Source organism: Cucurbita moschata, unplaced genomic scaffold, assembly GCF_002738365.1.
Source record: "Cucurbita moschata cultivar Rifu unplaced genomic scaffold, Cmos_1.0 Cmo_Scf00035, whole genome shotgun sequence".
Taxonomy (NCBI): Eukaryota; Viridiplantae; Streptophyta; class Magnoliopsida; order Cucurbitales; family Cucurbitaceae; genus Cucurbita; species Cucurbita moschata.
In genome coordinates, this window is record NW_019268551.1 from 446,853 (window position 1) to 473,249 (window position 26,397).

The 26,397-nt window shown below is 37.3% G+C and overlaps 2 protein-coding genes across 6 annotated transcripts; both read right to left on the minus strand.

The window, feature by feature from the left end:
• Positions 1-1,187: 1,187 nt before the first annotated feature.
• On the minus strand, positions 1,188-8,153 carry LOC111431216 (N6-adenosine-methyltransferase MT-A70-like). The gene is made up of 7 exons (XM_023067802.1): positions 6,906-8,153; positions 5,923-6,021; positions 4,251-4,334; positions 3,777-4,132; positions 2,530-2,746; positions 2,345-2,424; positions 1,188-1,644 (listed from the first exon to the last, which is right to left on the minus strand). The coding sequence occupies exons 1-7, from the start codon at positions 8,151-8,153 to the stop codon at positions 1,368-1,370; spliced, it is 2,361 nt and encodes a 786-aa protein (XP_022923570.1). The 3' UTR covers positions 1,188-1,367.
• Positions 8,154-9,281: 1,128 nt separating this feature from the next.
• On the minus strand, positions 9,282-14,762 carry LOC111431223 (transcription factor bHLH157-like). Of its 5 annotated transcripts, none has more exons than XR_002708455.1 (11): positions 14,403-14,761; positions 13,346-13,435; positions 13,146-13,233; positions 12,181-12,222; positions 12,020-12,079; positions 10,572-11,933; positions 10,391-10,492; positions 10,137-10,292; positions 9,926-10,063; positions 9,686-9,830; positions 9,282-9,567 (listed from the first exon to the last, which is right to left on the minus strand). XR_002708455.1 is itself a non-coding variant. In XM_023067815.1 (11 exons), the coding sequence occupies exons 1-10, from the start codon at positions 14,498-14,500 to the stop codon at positions 9,738-9,740; spliced, it is 2,229 nt and encodes a 742-aa protein (XP_022923583.1). In that variant the 5' UTR covers positions 14,501-14,761; the 3' UTR covers positions 9,282-9,625; positions 9,701-9,737. The 5 variants fall into 5 exon arrangements, 3 of the variants coding, with proteins under 3 accessions (XP_022923583.1, XP_022923584.1, XP_022923581.1); XR_002708454.1 differs by having other exon boundaries at positions 9,618-9,830; XM_023067815.1 differs by having other exon boundaries at positions 9,282-9,625; positions 9,701-9,830.
• Positions 14,763-26,397: the final 11,635 nt, after the last annotated feature.

The window sequence follows — 26,397 nt, forward strand, 5'->3', positions numbered from 1 at the left end:
TTACTTTTATTAAAATAAATGATCTAACTGCTATGAGATCTCATATCGAGTAGAGAAGAGAACAAAACATTTCTTACAAAGGTGTGGAAACCTCTCCCTAACATACTCATTTTTAAAATCGTGAGGCTAACGACGATATGTAACAGACCAAAGCGAACAATATTTATAAGCAGTGGGTTTGGCCTGTTACAAACGATATTAAAGCCAAACAGTGAGCGGTGTCTCAACGAGGACACTAGGCACCAAGAAGGTAGATTGTGATGGTGTTAGGTCTTAGGGTGGTTGTGCTTGATGTGTGTCAGCGGGGATGCTAGACTCCCAAAGAAGTGGACTATGAGGGCACTAGGCCCCAGTGTAGATTGTGCTCGATATGTGTCAGCAAGGTTACTAAGCCCCCAAAGAGGTAGATCGTGAGTACGCTAGGCCCCATAGTGGATTGTGAGATCTCATATCTCTTATAGAAGAGCAATGCCTCCCTATAAGTGTGTAGAAACCTCTCCCTAACATACTCGTTTTTTAAACCGTGAGGCTAACGACGACACGTAACAGACCAAAGCGAACAATATCTATAAGCAGTAGGTTCGAGCTGTTACAAACGATATCAAAGCCAGACACTGAGCGGTGTGTCAACGAGGACGCTAGGCACCAAGGAGGTAGATTATGAGGGCACTAAGCCTTAGGGTGGATTGTGCTTGATGTGTGTCAATGAGGATGCTAGACTCCCAATGAGGTGGATTGTGAGGGCGCTAGGCCCCACGGTAAATTGTACTCGGTTTGTGTCAGCGAGGATGCTAAGCCCCCAAAGAGGTGGATTGTGAGTACGCTAAGGCCCATAGTAGAATGTGAGATCTCATATCTCTTATAGAAGAGGAACACATCTTTATAGGCGTGTAGAAACCTCTCCCTAATAGACATGTTTTAAAATTGTGAGGCTAACTATACGATAGACAATATCCATCCGTAGTGGGCTTGAAATGGACGTGGGCTGTTACATATGAACAATCCGAACCAACTTAACCTAAGAAATTTATGTGAATTCCAACCCAACTATGACACCTATACGACGGACAATATCCATCAGCAGTGGACTTGAAATGGGCTTGAGCTGTTACATCTGAACGATCCGAACCAACCTAACCTAAGAAATTTATGCGAATTCCAACACAACTATGCTCGACAATTTAACATTTATGAAAACATTAGAACTTTTATAGAATAATTCCAATTTAATTGGAAGATGACAAAATTCTCTAATGTTATACAAAATTATATCAACTAACATCTTGCTTCTCATTTCAGAACTACAACAAAATGATACAGAAACGAGGCAAAAGCTGATGTAGTTATAAATTAGTGGGGGTTTTGATTCAGTTACCCGTGTCAACTCCTACTGTCATGGCTTTATCTGGGGTACCTGCGGCTGCATATGGTACCTCGGGAATTGTAGGGTCCCCATATGCTGGCTTTGGGTCTGATACTGCAAAAGGGCTCCTGAGTTGGGCAGCCCCAGAGTCAATGTCCATTGAAGCCCTTGGAGGGGACGCCGGTTGGACCTCCACGTTTGGATATGCAGCCTTGAACCTTGCTCTTAGTCCTTCGTCAACTAATCGAGCTCCACTCAATTGATTGCCAAGAGATATCCAACTGAAAAAACGATTCAACAAAGGACCATGATCATCAAGATGTGCTAAGTTTAAGGAGCAATGATATGATCGAGTTCGAACTCGAAGTAGAAACGATATTTATTATAACAGTCCAAGCTAACCGCTAGCATATATTGTTCTTTTTCGACTTCCCCTCAAGGTTTTAAAAATGCATGTTTCGTTCTCTTCCCCAACCGATGTGGGATCTCACAATCCACCCCCTTTTGGAGCCTAGCATCCTCGCTGGCACTCGTTCCCTTCTCCAATCGATATGGGACCCTGCCAATCCACCCCCTTCGGAGTTCAGCCTCTTAGCTGGCACATCGCCCAATGTGTGGCTTTGATACCATCTGTAATGGTCCAAGCCCACCGCTAGCAGATATTATCCTCTTTGGGATTTCCCTTTCGGGCTTTCCCTCAAGGTTTTTAAAACACATCTGCTAGGGAGAGGTTTCCACACCCTTATAAAGAATGTTTCGTTCCCCTCACATACCGATGTGGGATCTCACAAATATCACCAGCAGCCACCGATTTGTAAATGCACGTGTGAAATGTGAACAAGTATGTGTATAAGCAAGGAATTCACAAGTTTTTCGAGATCATAATGCATGCGATCGCTATAGTTTCATCTCTTGAAAGATACTCATTTGAAGCGTCTACGAAAGGAAAAATATGGTAACGATAATATAAATGAAATATACCCCGCGTGAGTGTTGTGCATCCGAGCAAACAATTCTAGCTTCCTTGTTCTTGGACTTATCCTCTCAAGCAAAGGGTACATCTGCAACGACGCGTAATTATAAAGTATAAACGTCAATATTTCGAACTCGTGGACTTTTGGAGCAAAAAACCGATAGATAAGTATTGCAAGAGATAGTATACTGACCTCATCCGGTTTACGACTTGTTTCCCGAACCTCGGCAACAACAACATCTGTATCAATATTCCTGTTAACTTCTGGGTTACCCTTTATTCCAACAAGGCAATGCTCCTTACTATGATTGAGCCAATGGCCTGTCCGCCCTGTTCTAATAATTCTTTGAAGCTGATTTGTCTTAACCCATATAAGCTCCTCAACACGCTTGTATCCCCATAGTTCTAAACTGCAAAGGCAAGGTTATATGCTTGTGAACCAAATTAAATATAAAAATTCAGCATAAACACATAATGATTGTTCAGAAAGAATATATTCCTTAATGTATAGATAGATGTGATACGGTTGGTGAGGAGAACGAAACACCATTTATAAGTGTGTAGAAACCTTTTCCTAGCAGACGCGTTTTAAAGCCTTGAGGAAAAGCCCAAAGAAGACAATATCTGCTAACGGTGGGGCTTGAGTCGTTACAAATGGTGTCAGAGCTAGACATCGGGCGATGTACTAGTGAGGAGACTGTTCCCCGAAGGGGGGCTAGACACGAGGCGGTGTGCTAGTAAGGACGCTGGCCTCGAAGGGGGTGGATTTGGTGGGGTCCCACATCGATTGGAGAAAGGAACAAGTGCCAATAAGGATGCTGGGCCCTAAAAGGGGGTGGATTGTGATATCCCACATCGGTTGGGGAGGAGAACGAAACACCCTTTATAAGGGTGTGGAAACCTTTCCCTAGCAGACGTGTTTTAAAGCCTCGAGGGAAAGCCCAAAGAAGACAATATCTGCTAGCGGTAGGGCTTGAATCGTTACAAATGGTATCAGAGCCAGACACGAGGCAATGTGCCAATGAGGAGGCTGTTCCCCAAAGGGGGAAGACACAAGCTAGTGTGCCAGTAAGGACGGTGACCCCGAAGGGGAGTGGATTTGGTGAGGTCCCACATCGATTGGAGAAAGGAACAGGTGCCAGCGAGAACGCTGGGCCCTGAAAGGGAGTGGATTGTGATATCTCACATCGGTTGGGGAGGAAAACGAAACACCCTTTATAAGGGTGTGGAAACCTTTCCCTAACAGATGCGTTTTAAAGCCTTGAAGGGAAGCCCAAAGAGGACAATATCTGCTAGCGGTGGGCTTGGGTCGTTACAATATATGTATGTAAATTGAACAAGATCGAACATCCCCGAAGGGGCTATATATCGAGCAAGATCAGAAAGAACATATCAAACAGGAATTATTATAGCCAACAACAATAAGAAGTGAGAACCTACCATTCTCTTCCAAGTTCCATTGCACGTCCAGTGACCCAAAGAAAAATCAAACCATCAGTCTGTAACGCAGGAACGTTAAGATTGCGCATTTCGTCATCCGCCATTGTCCCGTAAGGCAATTCCATATGGATATCCCACGGTGGATCAGCCATAATCACTCCAAATTGCCCCAAAATATCCATTCTAAAATTACGAATATCACAGTTAATCCATTGCGATTCACCAAGTTCCACTTCGGAACAATATTCAGCTCGTTGAGGCTTTAGCGGTTTCGGAATAGATATAGATCCAGCTCCCATCAGCATCGGTGGCACATCTTGAATTGGATCGAGCTCGTAATGAACATACTTGCATGTCTGGGAAGAATGCAATGTAGCTTTATCATTAACACATTGATCAATACATCTATGTCACCAAACATTGCGTGGTATTGATATTTCATTGCCATATGATCCATATGAAATAAATATTTACCTTCATGTGCCGACAAGTATCAAGAAAAGAGCAGTCACCCAGATTAATGTCTGTATGTGGAGCAATTATTCGCCGAAAATGAACCTGCGAAATATTTAGGAAATAATTAGAGAGACTAATCTATTCGTTTAGGACGTGTCAAACATTGTAACACGGTGAAATAAGTTGGAGAATTCATACTTAGATAAGAACAATTACTTTTTCTCACGTATGGAGACAAGATGATAAAAGTATTGATATAATTAAATTTACTGCAACCGATTAGCTTAAACAAGTAGTTCGTGGCACCGCACGAAGGAGTATTGGAGTTTATTTCAAAGAGTCAGTTTGTTAATGGGCATAAATAGGCAACTAAAGTTGAACCACACGTTTCATCCCACTAGGCTTACTGGAACGAGTTCAACTGGCTTGAGGAACCTATGTCATATAAGGGGGTTGGGGGGTGGATGTGAGATCCCACATCGGTTGGAGAGGGGAACGAAGCATTTCTTATAAGGGTGTGGAAACCTCTTCCTAGTAGACACGTTTTAAAATTTTGAGAGGAAGTCCTTTAAGAGAAAGTCCATTGAGAACAATATCTACTAGTGGTGGGTTTAGGCGGTTACAAATGGTATCAAATGGTATCAGAGACAGACATCGGGTGATGTGCTAGCGAAGACGTCGGGCCTCCAAGAGGGGTGGATTGTGAGATCCCACGTAGGTTGGAGAGGGAAACAAAACATTCCTTATAAGGGTATGGAAACCTCTCCCTAGTAGACACGTTTCAAAATCTTGAGGGGAAGCCCTTGAAGGGAAAGGAAAGCCCAAAAAGAACAATATTTTCTAGTGGTGGGCTTAGCTGTTACAAATGGTATCAAAGACAGACATCGGGCAGTGTGCTAGCAAAGACGTTGGGCCTCCAAGAGGGGTGGATTGTGAGATCCCACATAAGTTGGAGAGGGAAACGAAATATTCCTTACAAGGGTGTGAAAACTTCTCCCTAGTAGACACGTTTTAAAACTTTGAGGAGAATCTCTTTAAGACAAAGTCCAAAGAGGACAATATTTGCTAGTGGTGCTAATGGTGGGTTCGGGAACATTGAGATGATATAAATAACACCGGGATATAGGGATATATAAATAATTTAGGGGTGGATTTCGGAATCAGAAATCAATGAATTGGGATAAAAAAATGCTCCTATATTGTTTTCCTTTCATTTCTGGTCAAAATGCAAACTAGTTTCTATACGCAATCTCGAAGCCCAATTAGCTCAGGGACTGTCTTCTCAACCCTGGCGAGTATGAGAGCTTGGTAAGAGGGAATGTCGAATGAGAAAGACATTCGATTACAGCAACATTCACAACTACCGAAGTGCACTAAACCTAGTAGAGATTTTCGACCTAACGATAATGGAACTTCAAGCCCATTTAATCAATCCGTTATGTACCTTATTATTGACCGAATAAACTTTACTACGGACAACTTCAATACGAACAAGTTATACAATTCACTTTCATCATTTTATGAAACTGAGGAGGTAAACTACTATTCTAATGATCAAATCCATTTCTAAATAAAAACAAATAAAAAGAAAAATCAGCATTCACAGCAATAATTTGAACAGCTCCACCCAGAATCAAGAACTTGGAATTATGGAAACATGTCGCTATTAAAAGGAAATATTTGTACGAACCTTCTCACATGCGATAAACGAGCCAGATTGACGCCGACAGTCCTCTTTTGTCAAGGACGAGCAGTATTCCTTCAGTTGCGAACCACCTTTAGTTTTAAACTGGAGCAACAATCAATAGAGAGTGAAGATTTATTAGAAGGAAAGGCAGTGAGGATGGTGAAAGGCATCAATTAGCAGTAAATGATGAAGTTTGCTCCTCTCACTCCATTATGTGTGCTTGGGAGGGGGCTTAAAACCAAGGACTTCTCTAACATAAATGATAAGAACATAGCAATTTGGAATCCATGAACCTAGATTTACATCATATGTGCTTAAAACGAGGGATTTCTATCACAAAAACTTGAATCCCTGCCACAGAAAAGCAGCTAGATTTACTGTGAGATCTCACATTAGTTGGAGAGGAGAAGCAAAGCATTGTTTATAAGGGTGTGGAGAACTCTTTCTAGCAGACGCGTTTTAAAAACCTTGCGGGGAAGCCCGAAAAGAAAAGTCTAAAGAGGACAATATCTACTAGCAGTGGGCTTGGACCGTTACAAATGGTATCAGAGCTAGACATCGACCTGTGTGTCAATGAGGAGACGCTGAGCCCTGAAGGAGGGTGGACACCCAACACTGTGCCAGCGAGGACGCTGGGCCCCAAAGAGGAGCGGATTGTGAGATCCCACATCGATTGGAGAGAGGAACGAATGCAAACAAGGACGCTGGGCCCTGAAGGGGATGAATTGTGAGATCTCACATCGGTTGGTGAGGGGAACAGAACATTCTTTATAAGGGTGTGGAAACCTCTCCCTAATAGATACATTTTAAAAACGTTGAGGGAAAGTTTGAAAAGGAAAGAGAACAACATCTGCTAGCGGTGGGCTAGGGTCGTTACATTTACGTCATGCTTTTCAATGACTTATCTAACCTACACAGTAGAAACCTAACAAAATTTGAATGAAGCCAAGCTTTACCATCATACTTTTAAAGCAAAATCTATATACCTTTGAAGCCACAGCAGTTTCCCTAGCAGTTGGCCGGTGAATGAGGTCCAAAAGCTCCTCACCAGTCTTAGACTTTTGTATTTCTTTAAAGGACTTCTTGCTCAACAAGGCCTCGAGATCTTTCAGTTCATCCTCTTCAGTTTTAAGCTTCTGCGGCATTGAAATGGGGCCAGCCATGGCTGCATTTGGCCCCATCAATGGTCTGTGCAATGGTGGGAGTCCCATCCCTCGAGCCATCCCCATCATTCCCATCATCCTAGGCGCACCCCTTGTCCCAGCCATGGCACCTGCTGGTCCACTCGCCGGAAACATGTGTGTCAGTCCCTGCATATTGGGATCTCCATGCCCCATCCACATCTCCGGTATTGGCCTTGGCATTGGCCCTCCCATCCCAAACACGCCGCCAAGAACATCCACACCACCACCACCACCGCCGCCGCCGCCCACCACTTGTTGATTCTGTTTATGGCTCGAATTACCCTCTCCCAAACTCGATTCCTGCAATTGAAAGTTAGCACTCTCAGGCAGTTCCTTCATGAGCCGAGTTCGATCAATCCCCAACACCATAACTCGAGACTTCCCACTCACCACAAACTCCTCCAACTCAACCCCACCGCAATCCTCCGCCATCGACCTCAAAGCCATCTCTACCGCCAGTATCGCACCAGAATCGCCACCTAATTCCCTCAACGCCGCCTTCTCCGCCGTCGTAGCCTTCTGATCATTCTCCAATTTCCTCAACACCGTCGAAGAATCAATCGCCGTAAAAGGCACCCGTTCGAGTAAACTAACCGCCACCATCGACCGCACAACCGACAAAGGGCTTCCACTATCATCCATCGAAAACTTCCCGCCGTCCGTTTGGCGAGCTCGCTTCCGATTGGGATTCGATTCCGGGAACGCCTTTGCATTTTGATTCTTCTGAATGCCGGGTTTCGCTTCTCCAGAAGAAAGAGGATTAAGGCGGGTTTTGTGGGGCATAGAGTTAGTAGCCACCAAAGGGTACTTAGAGGGTTTGTTTTTAGGTTCAGGAAGAGCTGGTGTAGGAGCAAAGGGGCGGCCATTGAAGGAGGTCACAACCTTGAGAGAGAGGTCGAGGGAAGAGACGAGATCAGGAACCAGTGCTTCAAGAGAAGAGAGGAGCTCCAACTGGTTCGAGTGTTGGGCTAGAATGCGAGCTTCGAGCTGTTGACGCTTGTCTTTGATGGTCGCTATGCTGTCTTCCATGGCTTCTGATTGGGATTCCATGTTTCTCAGCTACGAGCTCCAATGGAACACCTGGGACAACAGTTCTAGATTTGGGTCTTTCGCGGCGGGAGAGACGGAAGAGAGGGAGAAGGGAAAATTAACGAAATTAAATTTTTGCTATTTGAATATAAATTAATGAAATAAAGTTGGAATATAAACTATCGAAATAATTTCTTTTTCAAATTATTTTAAAAAATGGATTAAATTAATAAACATTATAAATATAAAAAGATTTTTGAATTAATTTTTTTTAATTTTAAAGATAATATTCAAATTTTTTAAAATTTAAGAGTATTTTTAAATAAAAGGTAAAGTTTAATAATGTTTTTATTAATTTAGTATAACAGCCCAAGGCTTACCGATATGGTCTGTTTTAGCCCGTTCTTTCAGTTTTTAAAACTCGTAAAAGTTTCCACGCGCTTATAAGTAATGTTTCGTTCTCTTCTACAACCGATGTAAGATCTCACAATCCATCTCTTCGAGGGTTAGCGTCAAATGGATGAATTAAATTAATAAAGATTAGAAATATCCTTATCCAGATAAAAAGATATTTTGAATTAATTTCTTTTAATTTTAAAGATAATATTCAAATTTTTTAAAATTCAAGAGTATTTTTAGATAAAAGGTAAAGTTTAATAGTATTTTTATTAATTTAGTGTAACAGCCCAAGCCCATAGCTTACAGATATGGTCTGTTTTAGCCCGTTTTGCCAAACTCGAAGTTTTAAAACGCTTTTGTTAGAAAAAGTTTCCACACGCTTATAAGAAATGTTTTGTTCTCCTCTCGAACCGATGAAAGATGTCACAATCCATCTCTTTGAGGGTTAGGTTCAAAAAATTTTAAAATTTAAGAGTATTTTTAGATAAAATGTAAAGTTTAATAATATTTTTATTAATTTAGTGTATTGCAAGTTTCAAAATTTTAAAACGCGTCTATTAGGAAAAGTTTCCACACGCTTACAAGTAATGTCTCGTTCTCCTCTCCCACCGATGTAAGATCTCACAATCCATCTCTTTGAAGGTTAGCGTCCTCATCAGCACACCACCCAGTGTCCGGTTCTGATACCCTTTGTAATGATTCAAGTCCACTGCTAGCAGATATTGTTTACACTTTTAAGAGCTAATTTGATACGTTTTAACCTAAGCTTCAAATGAGAGTAATACATCATATATCTATTATTAGTCTACGCATCGACAAAGTAACTATACATCCAACGTCCTTAGAAAAACCCTAATTGCTCACTCAATAATTATTCAAACCAAAAATATTAGATTTCACCTATGAAAATGCTACCTACACTCTTCATATCTATGCACATTCACTTTCTACTATACCATGGTCGTTAACCATCCAACTACTTATGATCGATTTCCTACTCAGATTTCAGAGACCTGTTCGTTCTTCGTTCTCCGTTCTCTACTTCGATCCATTGCTATTACTACTAACTACCTAATTCAATTCCACTGTTCTTCATCCTTCGTTCTCTGCTTCGATCCATTGCTATTACTACTAACTACCTAATTCAATTCCACTGTTCTTCGTTCTTCGTTCTTCGTTCTCCATTTCGATCCATCGCTATTACTACTAACTAGCTAATTCAGCTCCACTAATGTTTGCTTGTTGTAGAAGCTCCATGAGGGACAAGAACACATTTATCCTTGTAATACTCTGGTTAGTCTGCAACACAAAGTTATTCAACATTGATTAGAACTTATTGAAGAGGGTTTGTTTGAAGTAGAATACGAACTCGAAATTCAGTCTCGGTTTCTTACATTTAGCTTCACCTCGACAACGAACTGTGCCCATATCTTGTCCTCTCGAACTTCCATCACGCCTTTCAAAATCGTCAATCCATAGCCACGAATCATGTCGGCTATCTCGAGAAAGAAGCCTCTTTCCTCACATAGCATCTAACAAACACCAATAGAAGCACATCAAAAACAGGATTCTACAATTCAGCACAAGAAGACTCAGTTTCCCTACCTCAATGAGCATTTGACCAGGTGAACTAAGGTCTTCGACGATAACCGGGCAAACGATCGGTGTCGTTCCCACTTTATATGCCCAAGTAACCCCGCCACTGCCTCTCTCCGTGGTGCATTTGTCATTTACAGCCACCCCATCATCTTGGTCGATTAACTGTGATTTGGATCCATCACAAAAATTTCACTCGTGTTAGTCAACGGGTAGATGTAAACTTACGAGAAAATAGCGAGGAACGAGAATCAAATATTGACCTTTGGTTCGTGAGTTTCTTTAAGCTTGTCTGCGTATTTCGTAACACTTTGTAAGAAAAGCATGTATTTGATAGTCCGATCCAACAACGAGTCGATGCTACACTGTTTCATCAATCAAAATTATGATATCAAATGCTGCATTTGAACAATGCTCAATTGCAAATATGAACTAGATTCATACCTTTGCACCACTAGGGATAATTCCTCTCAACTCTTTGAGACGATCTTGGATCTGTTGTCGATCCTTCGGTCGGGGACGGTTACTCTCTCCAGGTCTTGCCCTCTTCTTACAAGTCTTCACGGGCTCCTCGCTCTTACGAGATAGTTCTAGGATGGAGCCTCCAATATTGGTGCTATAGCTGTCATCGATCCATGAACTTACCGGTGACTTCGGTATAGCTTCTTTCTTACATGGGAAACGATCAGCTGTGCCTGAAGATTGTGTCGGATTCACATTGGTGCAAGGGTCGAGTAATTGGATCGGATTAGTTTCAAACAACAATCTTTCCATCTTTGACCTTCTTGAGGCAATTGATTGATGATTCTCAACACTTGACTTAGTCGTCGAGCTCGTGTTGCTTCGACCGTCTAAAAGCTCTTCGATTCCCAACTCCCAGAATAATCTCTTTCGAGGAAGATCCGTTGACCCGGTGGCTAAATTCGAGCTGCACGTAGACATACTGTTGCACCCACCTGAGTAACTCTCATGAGCTTCTGTGCCTAACCCCAAACTATCAAACAGCCTATCTTTTGCACCCTGTGTTATGATGGTGTTATCTTGCTCGCTGGATTGTGATGCATTAGTTATACAACTTCGAGCAGAAACAACGGAGGTTTTGCTCGAACCGTCAACGAACTTACAAGCTTCAACCAGATTAGACGACAATGTCGAAACTCCTCTGGACTGTGGAAGGTTATCGTTCACTGCTGTTGTTGCTCCATTCGTTCCGTTTTCTGGTGAAGAATCAAACCATTGAAATAGATCGTCAATGAGCGAGATGTCCGGGAGATCCATTGTAAAATCTTCAGAAAGATGCTCATCACAGAAGTCAGGTCGGCTAGTCATGCTTTCCACGAGTTCGCCTTCAATCACGGGAAACCGAGCCGACTGCTGAACATTATCCATACAGAGAGAACCCGTTCCACTTGAGACTGTTGCAATTTTCGAGCTATGGTGTCCATATTCGACCAAGTTTCTACACGAGTCAAGCATGTCAGCATCCAAATAGCTTGGATATTGAGCATCTTGTTCTCTAATGTTGGACGTTGGCATCGGCTCAGATGAAGCCAACACGGCTGGTTGTTTATCAATTGAAGCATAAGATTTCCCTGCGAAATCTGTACGGCTGTTATTATGCACGGCGCCGAGACTCCAATCATCAGAATTCGAAGACATGATGAAGGACGTGAAAAGCTCGTTAAAGTGAAAAATATCGGCGCTCGAAGCCATGGGCATAGTTTTCTCTTGTACATGTCCGCCACTGTTAATCACTTGACTCAATGATCTCTTTGCATCGGCCAAGAACTCGAAACTTTCCCAGATCTGCAGCAAAAAGAACAAAACTATTCAATCCCAGCTTAACCAAATCAACAGAGTTAGAAACATTCTCAGTATGATTATGTTATGACCTTATGTGTAGAGCCAAGCTGTATCACTCCGTGTGGATGAACGGGAATTACTGCAACGGTCTGTAATCGATACGATCACGTAAGCCAACAATGAAATGTTCATCGAAACAGAAACATATAATGTTGTTTTCGTAATGCATCAACAAGAAATACAGGCATACCTTTATCCCACAGGAAAATTGTTGTTGAAACTCCAGATTATCCTAGAAAAATAGAAAGAGATCTCCAATCAATGGTGTATAAAGTTGAAGAGAATCTTCTTTCCTCAATTAATATTCTAGATATGGAGATATTTGTTTTGTTTAATGCGTAATAAATTATAACAGCTCAAGTCCCACCGCTAATAGATATTCCCCCCCTCTCCAACCGATATGGGATATCACAATCCACCCCTCTTGGAGATCCAACGTCCTCGCTCGCACAATGCTCGGTGACTAGCTCTGATACCGTTTGTAACAGCCCAAGCCCCACCGCTAACGGATATTGTTCGCTTTGACCCGTTACGTATCGCCGTCAGCCTCACGGTTTTAAAACGCGTCTGTTAGGGAAAGATTTCCACACCCTTATAAGGTATGTTTCGTTCTCCTCTCCAACGGATATGGATCTTACAATCCACCCCCCTTGGGGGCCCAACGTCCTCGCTGGACACCACTCGGTGACTGGCTCTGATACCATTTGTAATAACCCAAGCCCCACCACTAATAGATATTGCTCACTTTGAACTGTTACGTATCGCTATCAGTCTAACGGTTTTAAAACGCATCTACTAAAGAGAGGTTTCCACACCCTTACAAGGAATGTTTTGTTCTCCTCTCTAACCAACGTGGGATCTCACAATCCATCCCCTCTTGGGGGTCCAGCATCCTTGCTAGCACACCAATCGGTGTTGTGGTTCTAATACCATTGGTAACAATCCAAGCCCACCGCGGGCAGATATTGTCGGATTTGACCCGTTACATATCGCCGTCTGCCTCACAATTCTAAACTGCATTGGCTAGGGAGAGGTTTCCACACCCTTACAAGAAATGTTTCATTCTCTCTCTCCAACCAATGTGGGATCTCACATTAAAGGCTCGAATCTCCACCCTCACTTATTGAACTAAAAACACGGGAAACAAACAAGTACCTGAAACATAGAGGAATTCCATTCACCAAACGAAGCATCGGAAAACATCCACCGGTGCTTCCCAGTGAAAGCAGCCGTGCCAATAGCTCTGATAAAGCAGCCAAATGAAAACGAAACAAAAATTTTCAACCTTCACCTTCAGCAAAACAAACAAAAGAAACACACTCATATTTAATGAAAGAATAGAAAGCTTAGCTTACCCTTCACCAAGCATGTGAACTTGTTGAAGCATATTAGCAGCCACCAGCCCCACTTGCTCTTCATACCAAATATCCTCCAAAGTCAACACCCTATATGCATATACACCAACAACACAGCCTATGGTAAGCATAGTGTTGTAACATCACCACTAGACCCGAAAATGATTCTACGTTGATAATTTACAGCATATTTGACTTTTTTACGCATATTCTTAATCTTCTCCCCCATTAGCAAGCTCGAAAATTAGCACACAACGAGTCAACCATTGATCTTAAGTAGGAATGAAGTCATCATAGACGTTCGAACATATTCGACTTTTTTTACACATATTCTTAATCTTCTCCCCCATTACCAAGCTCGAAAATTAGCACACAACGAGTCGACTATTGATATTAAGTAGGAACAAAGTCATCCAAGACGTTCGAACATATTCGACTTTTTTTACACATATTCTTAATCTTCTCCCCCATTAGCGAGCTCGAAAATTAGCCCACAACTGAACACCTATCGACATTAAGTAGGAATGTAGTCATCATAGACGTTCGAACACACGATCTAAAAGTCATATTCATTCAAATGCAACAAAATCCAGCTCAATAAAAACTTGTTATATAGTCAATCTTTGAGTTCACAAACTCGACAACCTGTAAATTGTGCTTGTTTAATCATAATTTTGTTCGATCGTTTCATCTTTCTTAAGAAAACATTTGAATCCTAAACAAAAACAAGTTCTAAAAACTGTTTTTCTTAGTTTTCAAAACTTCACTTCAATTTTGAAAACATCCGTACAAAGTAAACAGCAACAATAGTAACTGTTCATAAGCTTACTTTTGAAAATCAAGAACAAAAGAACCAAATACATATCTATCTACATATATATATATATATATATATATATATATATATATATATGATCTCAACATTCTATTTCGAAACTACAGCCGAACCAAAAGATTTAGCGGATAAGTTCCATTAGTGTTCTTAAATAGGAAGATCAAAGCATATCCAGAAGAACAAAAGCAAATCTCCAAGGAAAAGAATGGGAGAGAAGCTTACATGGAGTTTCTTCGATCAAAGCTCCAAAAAACGCCATAGGACCAGTGGTTAGTGCTGCAAATGCGATTAAGAACAGAACCTAACTCAGTTTCAGCCATTGGATTTGAAGAAACCAAAATCAGTAGAGGCCAGATAAGGTCATTCAGATTCGAACCCACGAACAAGAACACAAACTCGGTCCTCCAAGAACCAAAAATGGCGGAGAGAAATGGAAGAGGGGGATTGGAAAGGGGAGAAGGGTGGTTTTATATGAACAAGAAAATGGGTTTGAGATTGTGTGATGTTGTTAGTGTGATGAAAGGACAAAAAGAGAGAATGAAAAATGGAAGAGGAGCAAAGGAAACACACAGATCTTTCGCTTCTGATTGTTTCCCCCACTTTTTTCTCGCTCTTTCTTTCTTTTTTTTCTTTTTTTTTTTTGACCTTTTAACCGGCTATACCCGGTGCCTGTGGTCCCCACTTTGTAATAAAATTTTAAAGTGGTAAATAAATTTATAAAAATACATTTAGGCTTTCAATAAATACCCTTAAATTTCTTTATAAACTTAAAAAATATTTTAAATTTTTTTTTAAATTTTAAAAATATTCACAAATAAATAAAATTTTAGAGATATGATAGGCTATTTTCGTCCATATAATAAATTTTTTTTTTTTTTTTTAGTAAAAGTTAAAATAATAGTAACCATAGTTTTTTTTAATTAATAAATAAATGTAATGAAATTCTCTATAAAAAAAATTGCAATAATTATCTAATATTAAAATATAGGAATATTTCACTATGAAAATGATTGAATATTCCTATTAGATTGTTTAATAAATACATTTTTTTTTTGTGATAATTTGATATAAGAAAAATAAATTACATTAATTTTTAATGATTCATCAAAAGGTAAGAAATAATAATACATTAAAATATATGAAATTAATTGATTTCATATTTAACCATAGAATAAAAATTGATGATTTTGGGGTTAATTCAAGATTTTAAAAAATTAATTAAAAATAATTATTACAAACATCATTAATTGTCGCATTAATCATTGCTATCCCATTTTGAATGTCCATGGTCATTGCATATTTATTTTAGAATAATAATTATAGTTTATCCTTATGATATTTCTATAATTTAATACTTTTTAAAATTAAAAATTTTAATATTTTATCATAATAAAAGCATTATTTATAAATGTCGGGAAACATCTTCTTACGTGATGCTGATGACTATACGTAAACGAGTCAAAGTAGACAATATCTACTAGTGGTGGATTTAAGCTTTTACAAATAGTATCCAAGTCAGACATCGGGCAGTATGCCAATGAGGACGTCGGGCTCTCAAGAGAGTCAAAGCAGACAATTTTCGTTAGAGGTGAGATTGAGGTTTTACCAATGGTATCAGGGTTATACACTGGACGGTGTGCTAGCGAGGACGTTAGACTCTCGTAGGATGTAAATTTAGGTTAGAAAATATCTATTTATTAAAATTATTATTTTTAATTAAAAGTAAATATATTTTTATTTAAAAAAGTGAATGGAAGAAGAAGAAGAAAGAAGAGAATATTCCAGGAAGGAAAGAGTGGGTCCCACAATCTCGGGAAGTGAATGATGAAGCGATGAGATGAGTAACATGAAAGGCAGCGAAGGCAGGTGGGGCCCACCAATGTCGGGTCCCACGTGGCAGTCCTCAGTTCCCTTCTACAGTGCCTTAAATCTGAAAACTCTAATATATATATATATATATATATATATAATTCCACCTCGAGCCAATTTAAATTATTACCATTCCCAATTAATTCCCTTAATTAATATTATTTTATGTAGATCGAGATTACTCTCGCCCGAAATACTCGTCTTCCATTGCAACACACGTACGTTCCACATGGTAGCCCGTTTAGGTCATAGGTTCAAGTATGATGGAGAGTTGACATCATGTCTCTCTTAAGGTCGAGGCCAAAGTGGCCAGTACCGGGCATACTCCCCCAGCTTAGACGAGAATATTCTGAAGCTAATTCTTGTCATGGTGTCAGCTCCCGAGAAAGTCATTGAAGACGATAGCTAGCTTAAGTGATAGAGAATGTCGCTACTACTATCGATTAGAGTTATATTTGAATTATCACTTATTTTAAAATGTAATTTCAACATCTTCAAATTAAAATATTTGAAACGAGATATTAAAAAATTAAAAACAAAGAGAAAAAATGGGATAAAATTTCATCTCGGGCATATTTATTAAAAATATCATTTTAGTCTCTGTATTTTAGATTTTATTCTATTTTAAGTTTTTTACTGAATTAATTTCAATAAATTGGGATATTAATTTAAAAATAAAATAATTTTAATTTTAATTTTAATATGCGGTTTGACCATCCACCTACCTCCACTCCCACACCACTTTCTTCTCTCATAAATCATTTTTACTTTTTTTTTTAATTAAAAAATCTTTTTTTATTTTTGATATGATTAATGTTAATTATAATTTTTAGTTCTAATCTCAATTTTAGATTTTCAATTAGATTTCTTTTAATTATTAAAATATTAAAAGTTTTATTGATCTCCTTTTCCCATGCATACTATATAAACATCTCTTTTTTTTTAATTTAAAATAAAAATAAAAATTATTGAAGGTGGAACAACTCAAGTTCAGTGCTAGCAGATATTGTCCTCTTTAAGCTTTTCTTTTGGGCTAGGGAGAGGTTTCCACACGCTTATAAAGGGTGTTTCGTTCTCCTCCCCAACCGATGTGGGATCTCACAGAACCCTACAAGCCACCCGCTCGAGAAGCTAGTCGGTAAAAAGAAAAGAAGCGAGGAGGAAGAAAGCTGTGGAGAAGCAAAGCTTCCTCTCTGTAGTTGTAGTACTCGACTCGTCCTACTTTGATTCAAAAAGTTACCGACTATTCTCGATTTTTCTTTGATTTCCACACAGTTTAACTGATTTAGGCATATGGGTCTCGACTTAAAGGTTAAAAATTCGAATTTGAGCCGTAAAAAAAAGAAATTTACCGGTATGAAATAGAATAAATAGAGTGGTAGCTAGGTAGGAGGGAATGTAAAAAGTGGAAACAAATGATTAAGAAGGAATGAGGGGATGATGGGTGATGCTTACACACTTAATAAAACATACTCATTTTGTTCAATTGGTAGATAACATTTTAATCATTTATGTTATCTCACCCAACTTTATGTATAATGAAATCAATCTCACCCCCTTTGTTTTTGGGTTTGAAATAGAGAGAGAGAAAGAAAGTGATTGAGAATGAACATAAAAGGGGATAAAGGAGCTAGGGTTGGTCCATAACGTGAATTTCTCTCGAGAATTTACTCGAGCAGGTTGCCACAATGTGCATAAGGAGCTAGGGTTGGTCCATAGCGTGAATTTCTTTCGAGAATTTACTCGAGCAGGTTGCCACAATGTGCATAAGGAGCTAGGGTTGGTCCATAGCGTGAATTTCTCTCGAGAATTTACTCAAGCAGGTTGTCACAATGTGCATAAGGAGCTAGGGTTGGTCCATAACGTGAATTTCTCTCGAGAATTTACTTGAGCATGTTGTCACAATTTGCATAAGGAGCTAAGGTTGGTCCATAACAGGAATTTCTCTCGAGAATTTACTCGAGCAGGTTGTGAAAATGTGCATAAGGAGCTAGGGTTGGTCTATAGCGTGAATTTCTCTCGAGAATTTACTCGAGTAGGTTGCCACAATGTGCACAAGGAGTCAGGGTTGGTCCATGGAAGAATATGATTGTGAAATAGCATGAATTTCTCTCGAGAAATTACTCGAGCGGATTACCACAATGTACACAAGGAGCTAGGGTTAGTCCATGAAAGAATATGATTGATATATAGTGTGAATATCTCTCGAGAATTTACTCGAGCAAGCTGACAAAATATTCGTGCCTAGTAATTTTGCACTGTTGGATGCACGGGAGAGAAGCTATAAAAGTATCTCAAGTATGCATCCGATAATATTATTACGGGATATACAAATTTTAGAATTCACATCCAACGGTTATTATGATGTAACTTTCTCTCTCCCGAGATCTCTTTTTAGGGTTAAAGGAAAAAAAAGAGAGCATAATGTTGTCCCCTCCATACATTACAAGCTTCATCATGCAAATGAGGTCAACTCCACCTTTTTGCATTCAATTCTAAAACACTTGGATTTTATTTTCATGTTCTTAAGCTTTAAAAGCTTGCTCCATTTTGCCTTATTTCAACCCATCTTTACTTTATTTTTCTCAATGTTTTGTTTGCCTCATTTTGGCTTACTTTTTGCCTTTTTCTTTACCACCTACTACAAAACGCTCCGTATCATTTCATTGGGCTCGGGTTAAAGTAATGTTCAATTTTAACGTGAGAACGAGCTGATTATACTTTTTGAGTTCAATCGTTCATCGACTTTTAAAATGGTAATAGATGTTTTATTCACTGAACTATGCTCAAATTGGACTGACTTCACACAAGTCAAACGGTAAATAATTTAAAGTAATGTTCAATTTTAACGTGAAAACGAGCTGATTATACTTTTTGAGTTCAATCGTTCATCGACTTTTAAAATGGTAATAGATGTTTTATTCACTGAACTATGCTCAAATTGGACTGACTTCACACAAGTCAAACGGTAAATAATTTAAAGTAATGTTCAATTTTAACGTGAAAACGAGCTGGTTATACTTTTTGAGTTCAATCGTTCATCCACTTTTAAAATGGTAATAGATGTTTTATTCACTGAACTATGCTCAAATTGGACTGACTTCACACAAGTCAAACAGTAAATAATTTAAAGTAATGTTCAATTTTAACGTGAAAACGAGCTGATTATACTTTTTGAGTTCAATCGTTCATCGACTTTTAAAATGGTAATAGATGTTTTATTCACTGAACTATGCTCAAATTGGACTGACTTCACACAAGTCAAACGGTAAATAATTTAAAGTAATGTTCAATTTTAACGTGAAAACGAGCTGGTTATACTTTTTGAGTTCAATCGTTCATCGACTTTTAAAATGGTAATAGATGTTTTATTCACTGAACTATGCTCAAATTGAACTGACTTCACACAAGTCAAACGGTAAATAATTTAAAGTAATGTTCAATTTTAACGTGAAAACGAGCTGATTATACTTTTTGAGTTCAATCGTTCATCGACTTTTAAAATGGTAATAGATGTTTTATTCACTGAACTATGCTCAAATTGGACTGACTTCACACAAGTCAAACGGTAAATAATTTAAAGTAATGTTCAATTTTAACGTGAAAACGAGCTGATTATACTTTTTGAGTTCAATCGTTCATCGACTTTTAAAATGGTAATAGATGTTTTATTCACTGAACTATGCTCAAATTGGACTGACTTCACACAAGTCAAACGGTAAATAATTTAAAGTAATGTTCAATTTTAACGTGAAAACGAGCTGATTATACTTTTTGAGTTCAATCGTTCATCGACTTTTAAAATGGTAATAGATGTTTTATTCACTGAACTATGCTCAAATTGGACTGACTTCACACAAGTCAAACGGTAAATAATTTAAAGTAATGTTCAATTTTAACGTGAAAACGAGCTGATTATACTTTTTGAGTTCAATCGTTCATCGACTTTTAAAATGGTAATAGATGTTTTATTCACTGAACTATGCTCAAATTGGACTGACTTCACACAAGTCAAACGGTAAATAATTTAAAGTAATGTTCAATTTTAACGTGAAAACGAGCTGATTATACTTTTTGAGTTCAATCGTTCATCGACTTTTAAAATGGTAATAGATGTTTTATTCACTGAACTATGCTCAAATTGGACTGACTTCACACAAGTCAAACGGTAAATAATTTAAAGTAATGTTCAATTTTAACGTGAAAACGAGCTGATTATACTTTTTGAGTTCAATCGTTCATCGACTTTTAAAATGGTAATAGATGTTTTATTCACTGAACTATGCTCAAATTGGACTGACTTCACACAAGTCAAACGGTAAATAATTTAAAGTAATGTTCAATTTTAACGTGAAAACGAGCTGATTATACTTTTTGAGTTCAATCGTTCATCGACTTTTAAAATGGTAATAGATGTTTTATTCACTGAACTATGCTCAAATTGGACTGACTTCACACAAGTCAAACGGTAAATAATTTAAAGTAATGTTCAATTTTAACGTGAAAACGAGCTGATTATACTTTTTGAGTTCAATCGTTCATCGACTTTTAAAATGGTAATAGATGTTTTATTCACTGAACTATGCTCAAATTGGACTGACTTCACACAAGTCAAACGGTAAATAATTTAAAGTAATGTTCAATTTTAACGTGAAAACGAGCTGATTATACTTTTTGAGTTCAATCGTTCATCGACTTTTAAAATGGTAATAGATGTTTTATTCACTGAACTATGCTCAAATTGGACTGACTTCACACAAGTCAAACGGTAAATAATTTAAAGTAATGTTCAATTTTAACGTGAAAACGAGCTGATTATACTTTTTGAGTTCAATCGTTCATCGACTTTTAAAATGGTAATAGATGTTTTATTCACTGAACTATGCTCAAATTGGACTGACTTCACACAAGTCAAACGGTAAATAATTTAAAGTAATGTTCAATTTTAACGTGAAAACGAGCTGATTATACTTTTTGAGTTCAATCGTTCATCGACTTTTAAAATGGTAATAGATGTTTTATTCACTGAACTATGCTCAAATTGGACTGACTTCACACAAGTCAAACGGTAAATAATTTAAAGTAATGTTCAATTTTAACGTGAAAACGAGCTGATTATACTTTTTGAGTTCAATCGTTCATCGACTTTTAAAATGGTAATAGATGTTTTATTCACTGAACTATGCTCAAATTGGACTGACTTCACACAAGTCAAACGGTAAATAATTTAAAGTAATGTTCAATTTTAACGTGAAAACGAGCTGATTATACTTTTTGAGTTCAATCGTTCATCGACTTTTAAAATGGTAATAGATGTTTTATTCACTGAACTATGCTCAAATTGGACTGACTTCACACAAGTCAAACGGTAAATAATTTAAAGTAATGTTCAATTTTAACGTGAAAACGAGCTGATTATACTTTTTGAGTTCAATCGTTCATCGACTTTTAAAATGGTAATAGATGTTTTATTCACTGAACTATGCTCAAATTGGACTGACTTCACACAAGTCAAACAGTAAATAATTTAAAGTAATGTTCAATTTTAACGTGAAAACGAGCTGATTATACTTTTTGAATTCAATCGTTTATCGACTTTTAAAATGGTAATAAATGTTTTATTCACTGAACTATGCTCAAATTGGACTGACTTCACACAAGTCAAACGGTAAATAATTTAAAGTAATGTTCAATTTTAACGTGAAAACGAGCTGGTTATACTTTTTGAGTTCAATCGTTCATCGACTTTTAAAATGGTAATAGATGTTTTATTCACTGAACTATGCTCAAATTGAACTGACTTCACACCAGTCAAACAGTAAATAATTTAAAGTAATGTTCAATTTTAACGTGAAAACGAGCTGATTATACTTTTTGAGTTCAATCGTTCATCGACTTTTAAAATGGTAATAGATGTTTTATTCACTGAACTATGCTCAAATTGGACTGACTTCACACAAGTCAAACGGTAAATAATTTAAAGTAATGTTCAATTTTAACGTGAAAACGAGCTGATTATACTTTTTGAGTTCAATCGTTCATCGACTTTTAAAATGGTAATAGATGTTTTATTCACTGAACTATGCTCAAATTGGACTGACTTCACACAAGTCAAACGGTAAATAATTTAAAGTAATGTTCAATTTTAACGTGAAAACGAGCTGATTATACTTTTTGAGTTCAATCGTTCATCGACTTTTAAAATGGTAATAGATGTTTTATTCACTGAACTATGCTCAAATTGGACTGACTTCACACAAGTCAAACGGTAAATAATTTAAAGTAATGTTCAATTTTAACGTGAAAACGAGCTGATTATACTTTTTGAGTTCAATCGTTCATCGACTTTTAAAATGGTAATAGATGTTTTATTCACTGAACTATGCTCAAATTGGACTGACTTCACACAAGTCAAACAGTAAATCCATTCTTATCTTGTCACATCGTGTACTGTCTTTGCAACGACCATCGATCCTCGCCATTTTGCACAAAACCCAACTCGTTTACATCTTTATTGCATAACATACAAGTCCTTGAGTTAAAAGGAAAATGGGGGAGAAAATGGTAAGAAAAGTGATAGGTATATAGTTGTATGATTTTGGTAAAATCAAGTGCATATTAGTGTGCTAAGAGGTAACAATGCCAAAGGTATAATAACATTAAAAAAGCGTGCACGCCTCTCGGTGCTTATGTACAAAGATGCACCCGACCTAGTAGTGCGTATTTTTCCCGTCCATGCGTCATGTAAGCATCTTCTTAAAGTTATTAGCTAGTAACAGATGTATTTGTGTCGGAGATACATAGAGATATTTAAAAAATCTAATGACCCAAAATATTCGGTCAACCTAACTCAAACAATTACCACTCGAACAATTAAGTTATTTGGGTTGAATTATGAAGTTATTTGGGTTGGGTTGGGTTATGAAGTTATTTAAAAAAAAAAAAGAAAAAAAAATTACCACTCGAACAATTAAGTTACATCTGACAAATGTTTCAATTCAACTCAATCCACGAACGCTCCTAGAGATACTAACGTAACTTCACAACGGTAAAAATTACGGAAAATCTTACATATATAAATAAAAAATAATATTATCATTTTATCGATTAATAATTTAACGTCGGTTTAAATTTAAAACGAGCAATCATTTTCACGACCTAAATTATAATTTTTTAATTAAAAAATTGACAAATAATGAGAAATAAATAATTGAGAATGGCCATAGTGGGGTATCTTCAAGTTGAAGAAATAGTGTAGAATGTTGTGGAAAATATATATATATATATATATATATAATTGCAAAAGGAATCTAATGTCTTTAATGGAAGAAAAAGCTGTCAATACAAGACAAAGAATGCTTGCTTGCCTTCCCTTCACATTTATTATTTTTTATATATTCTATTCGAGCCCAAACACACGGTCGTCTAAGTCAGATACTAGCCTCGATTGCTCGAACAAACGGTGGTCTATCCAACATTGTTGGAGAGGGGAACGAAGCCTTCCTTATAAGGGTGTGGAAACTTCTCTCGTAAACGTGTTTTAAAATCGTGAGACTGACAACAATACATAGCTGGCCAACACGAACAATATCTACTAGGGGTGGACGTGGACTGTTACACATGGGACCTATAAGTTACGGAACGAAACATTTCTTATAAGGGTGTGGAAACTTTTACCTAGTACACACGTTTTAAAACCATGAGGCTGACCTCGTCCATCCTCGTCCACGCCTCGTATTTCAATTCTTATTTCTGTGAAAATTTTTGTTTATTTTTGTGAGAATCGGGTCGATGATTCATTAACCATTGAGATAATTATTATATACCGACCATTTTGTCACTATCGTAAATGTGGTCTCATTCCTTGCAATCTAGGGTTTGTAGAAGGAGGCCACCATTTTCCACACACCACATCAATCCAAAACAAACCAAAACCATGTGTGGCCCCTCCCTACCTTTAGTAACCAAAAGCCCTAATCACTACTATATTCTATTTCTCCCACATCCTCTCTTTTGGACCACTTCTCCCACTAACTCGGATATTTTTTTTTCGGTTTAATAATACGTGCAGATGAAAATTAGGGCATCAAACTAGACTCGAGCCGGTCCATAAATTTGATGGGTAACAGCCCAAGTCCACCACTAGTAGATATTGTTCGCTTTAACCAGTTACGTATCGCCGTCAGTCTCACGATTTTAAAACACATCTAGTAGGGAGAGGTTTTTACACTCTTATAAAGAATGTTTCGTTCGCATTTCCAACCAATGTGGGATCTTACAAACGGGTAAGGGCCAAGGTAATCCCCTCATGTTGAACACATGCAAAATTATCAAATATTATGAGATCTCACGTTGGTTTGAGAGAGGAACGAAACATTTCTTATAAGAGTGTGGAAACCTCTCTCTAGTAGATGTGTTTTAAAATCGTGAGACTGACGACAATACGTAACGAGCCGAAATAGACAATATCTGCTAGCAGTGAACTTGGACTATTACAAATGGTATTAGAGCCAGACACTGGACGGTGATAATATATATTATTTTAACTAATTAAATTATACGAAAATAGAAAAGAACTATCATTTCAAATTAAAAGGGACACTTATTTTTGGTCAGCATCGTTAAAATCTGAATTAATTCAAACCTTTTTGTCTTTATGGAAAAATTTAATTCCAAATCATATCGAAAACTTTTAAAAAGTTTAAATCTGATTTTTATTTTTCAATTATTAAGATTTTCCTCTTAAATTTTAAATTTATTAAAATATCTATTTTAGTGAATTTATTAAAATATTTATGAAAAATTAAATATTTTTTTAAAAAAACTAAATTATTTCCACGTCATTTCATATCTAATTTTTAATTTTTCAGTTTATTTGAATTTTATTAAAATAAAAGATATATTTTTTAATTTAAAAAAGAAAATTGTTCGTGTGAAATGAGAGAGAGGGAGGGAGGCGGTAATTTTGAGGGGGGAAGAAGTGCCGGTTATTTAGGTGACAAAGAAGGGGGGCGGTTCAGAAGAGTGTTCGAGTGTGGGCCGGCCTACTGGACCACCTGTGGTCCCCATGAGTATCCTACTGCCACGCCATCCATCATGATTATTCTAATTATAATTACTATTATAATAATATTGCCGTGACATAAGAGACGCGCGGAATGATGTGCTGTCAGTTTCATTTTTTTTTCTTTTAGGGAATAATGATGTTTTTTATGACGTCATCTCCTCTTCTTTTTGTCCTTTTCCTCAACGTTTTCTAATTTGTGTTTTTTAATTCCACATTCGATGGGCTTTTATAACAATATGGGCCTACGAGGCAAATTTACATAATTGCCCTCCTTTACGACTCGGGTTCGTAAGAAATTATTCGAGAAAACTACCATAGTAATACGAAAATTACATTATTGGACATGGGAGAGTGTTACAAATTTATGTCTAGTAGTTCGTTCGGAAATATGCAGATTTTTTTTAATCTACTTTCGAGAGTTAGTCATGTTGTGGTGACTTTATTGAATAATATTTTTCGGTTATCTAACATAAGGACGATATAGAGGAATATGGTTCCCTAACGTTCGGTTAACTCGTGAAGACGAGAATTTCAAATTGGTGAAGAAATGAATGAAATTGAGCTCTCGAGTGGAGACTTTCAGTCCAAGAAATTTGAGTATCGTTTTTTTGTTATTTTTAAGATTTCAGACCATTCTTGTGATAAATGATTCAGTCAAGCTTTGAAGGTGGGCTTGGTTCATAACATTTTGGGCTGCACCTTGTTTAAAATGTTTTTTTTTTCCTATTTTTTATTAAAAAAATTTAAAACATCCAAATAAATAAAATATTATTAAATTAAAAATTTTTAAACCTCCAAATAAATCAAATATTATTTAGTAAAAAAATATATAATATAATATTCAACTTAGGGTCGAGGATCGAGAATATAATCTCCATTTTCGTTCCCATTCAGCTAATGAGAAGAGATTTCTCTTCATTCTCTCCTTTGTTTTCCGTTTAAACAGTAATTTTCTAACTAGTTCGGGGTGAATCTTCCCGAGAACGACCTAAAAGGTTAAGTAAATATCTTTAGTTACTAATATCGGGATGACTTTAAAGCTATATTATAAATATTTAGCAAATATAGAATGAAATTAAGAATAATAAGGTAGATGGATTATTTGGAGTATGATAGATTACGTGTATAAACGTGTCAAACCAAATATGATATATTTGTCTTATTTTTGTTTTTTATTACACTAAACACCAAAACAGAAAAAACTAATTATAGTTAATCGAGGTGGATTCGCTTCTATTTTCCCTAAAAAAATATTATTTTAAAATAATTAATTAATATTAT

Coding starts and splice junctions, on each gene's coding strand:
- LOC111431216 (XM_023067802.1), bottom strand. CDS start 8,153: ATGGAATCCCAATCAGAAGCCATGGAAGACAGCATAGCGACCATCAAA. Junction 4,335..5,922: donor CGTTTATCGCATGTGAGAAG/GTTCGTACAAAT, acceptor AATATTTCGCAG/GTTCATTTTCGGCGAATAAT. Junction 4,133..4,250: donor ATACTTGTCGGCACATGAAG/GTAAATATTTAT, acceptor CATTCTTCCCAG/ACATGCAAGTATGTTCATTA.
- LOC111431223 (XM_023067815.1), bottom strand. CDS start 14,500: ATGGCTGAAACTGAGTTAGGTTCTGTTCTTAATCGCATTTGCAGCACT. Junction 12,223..13,145: donor GGAATTCCTCTATGTTTCAG/GTACTTGTTTGT, acceptor CTATTTTTCTAG/GATAATCTGGAGTTTCAACA. Junction 10,493..10,571: donor TTATCCCTAGTGGTGCAAAG/GTATGAATCTAG, acceptor TTGATGAAACAG/TGTAGCATCGACTCGTTGTT.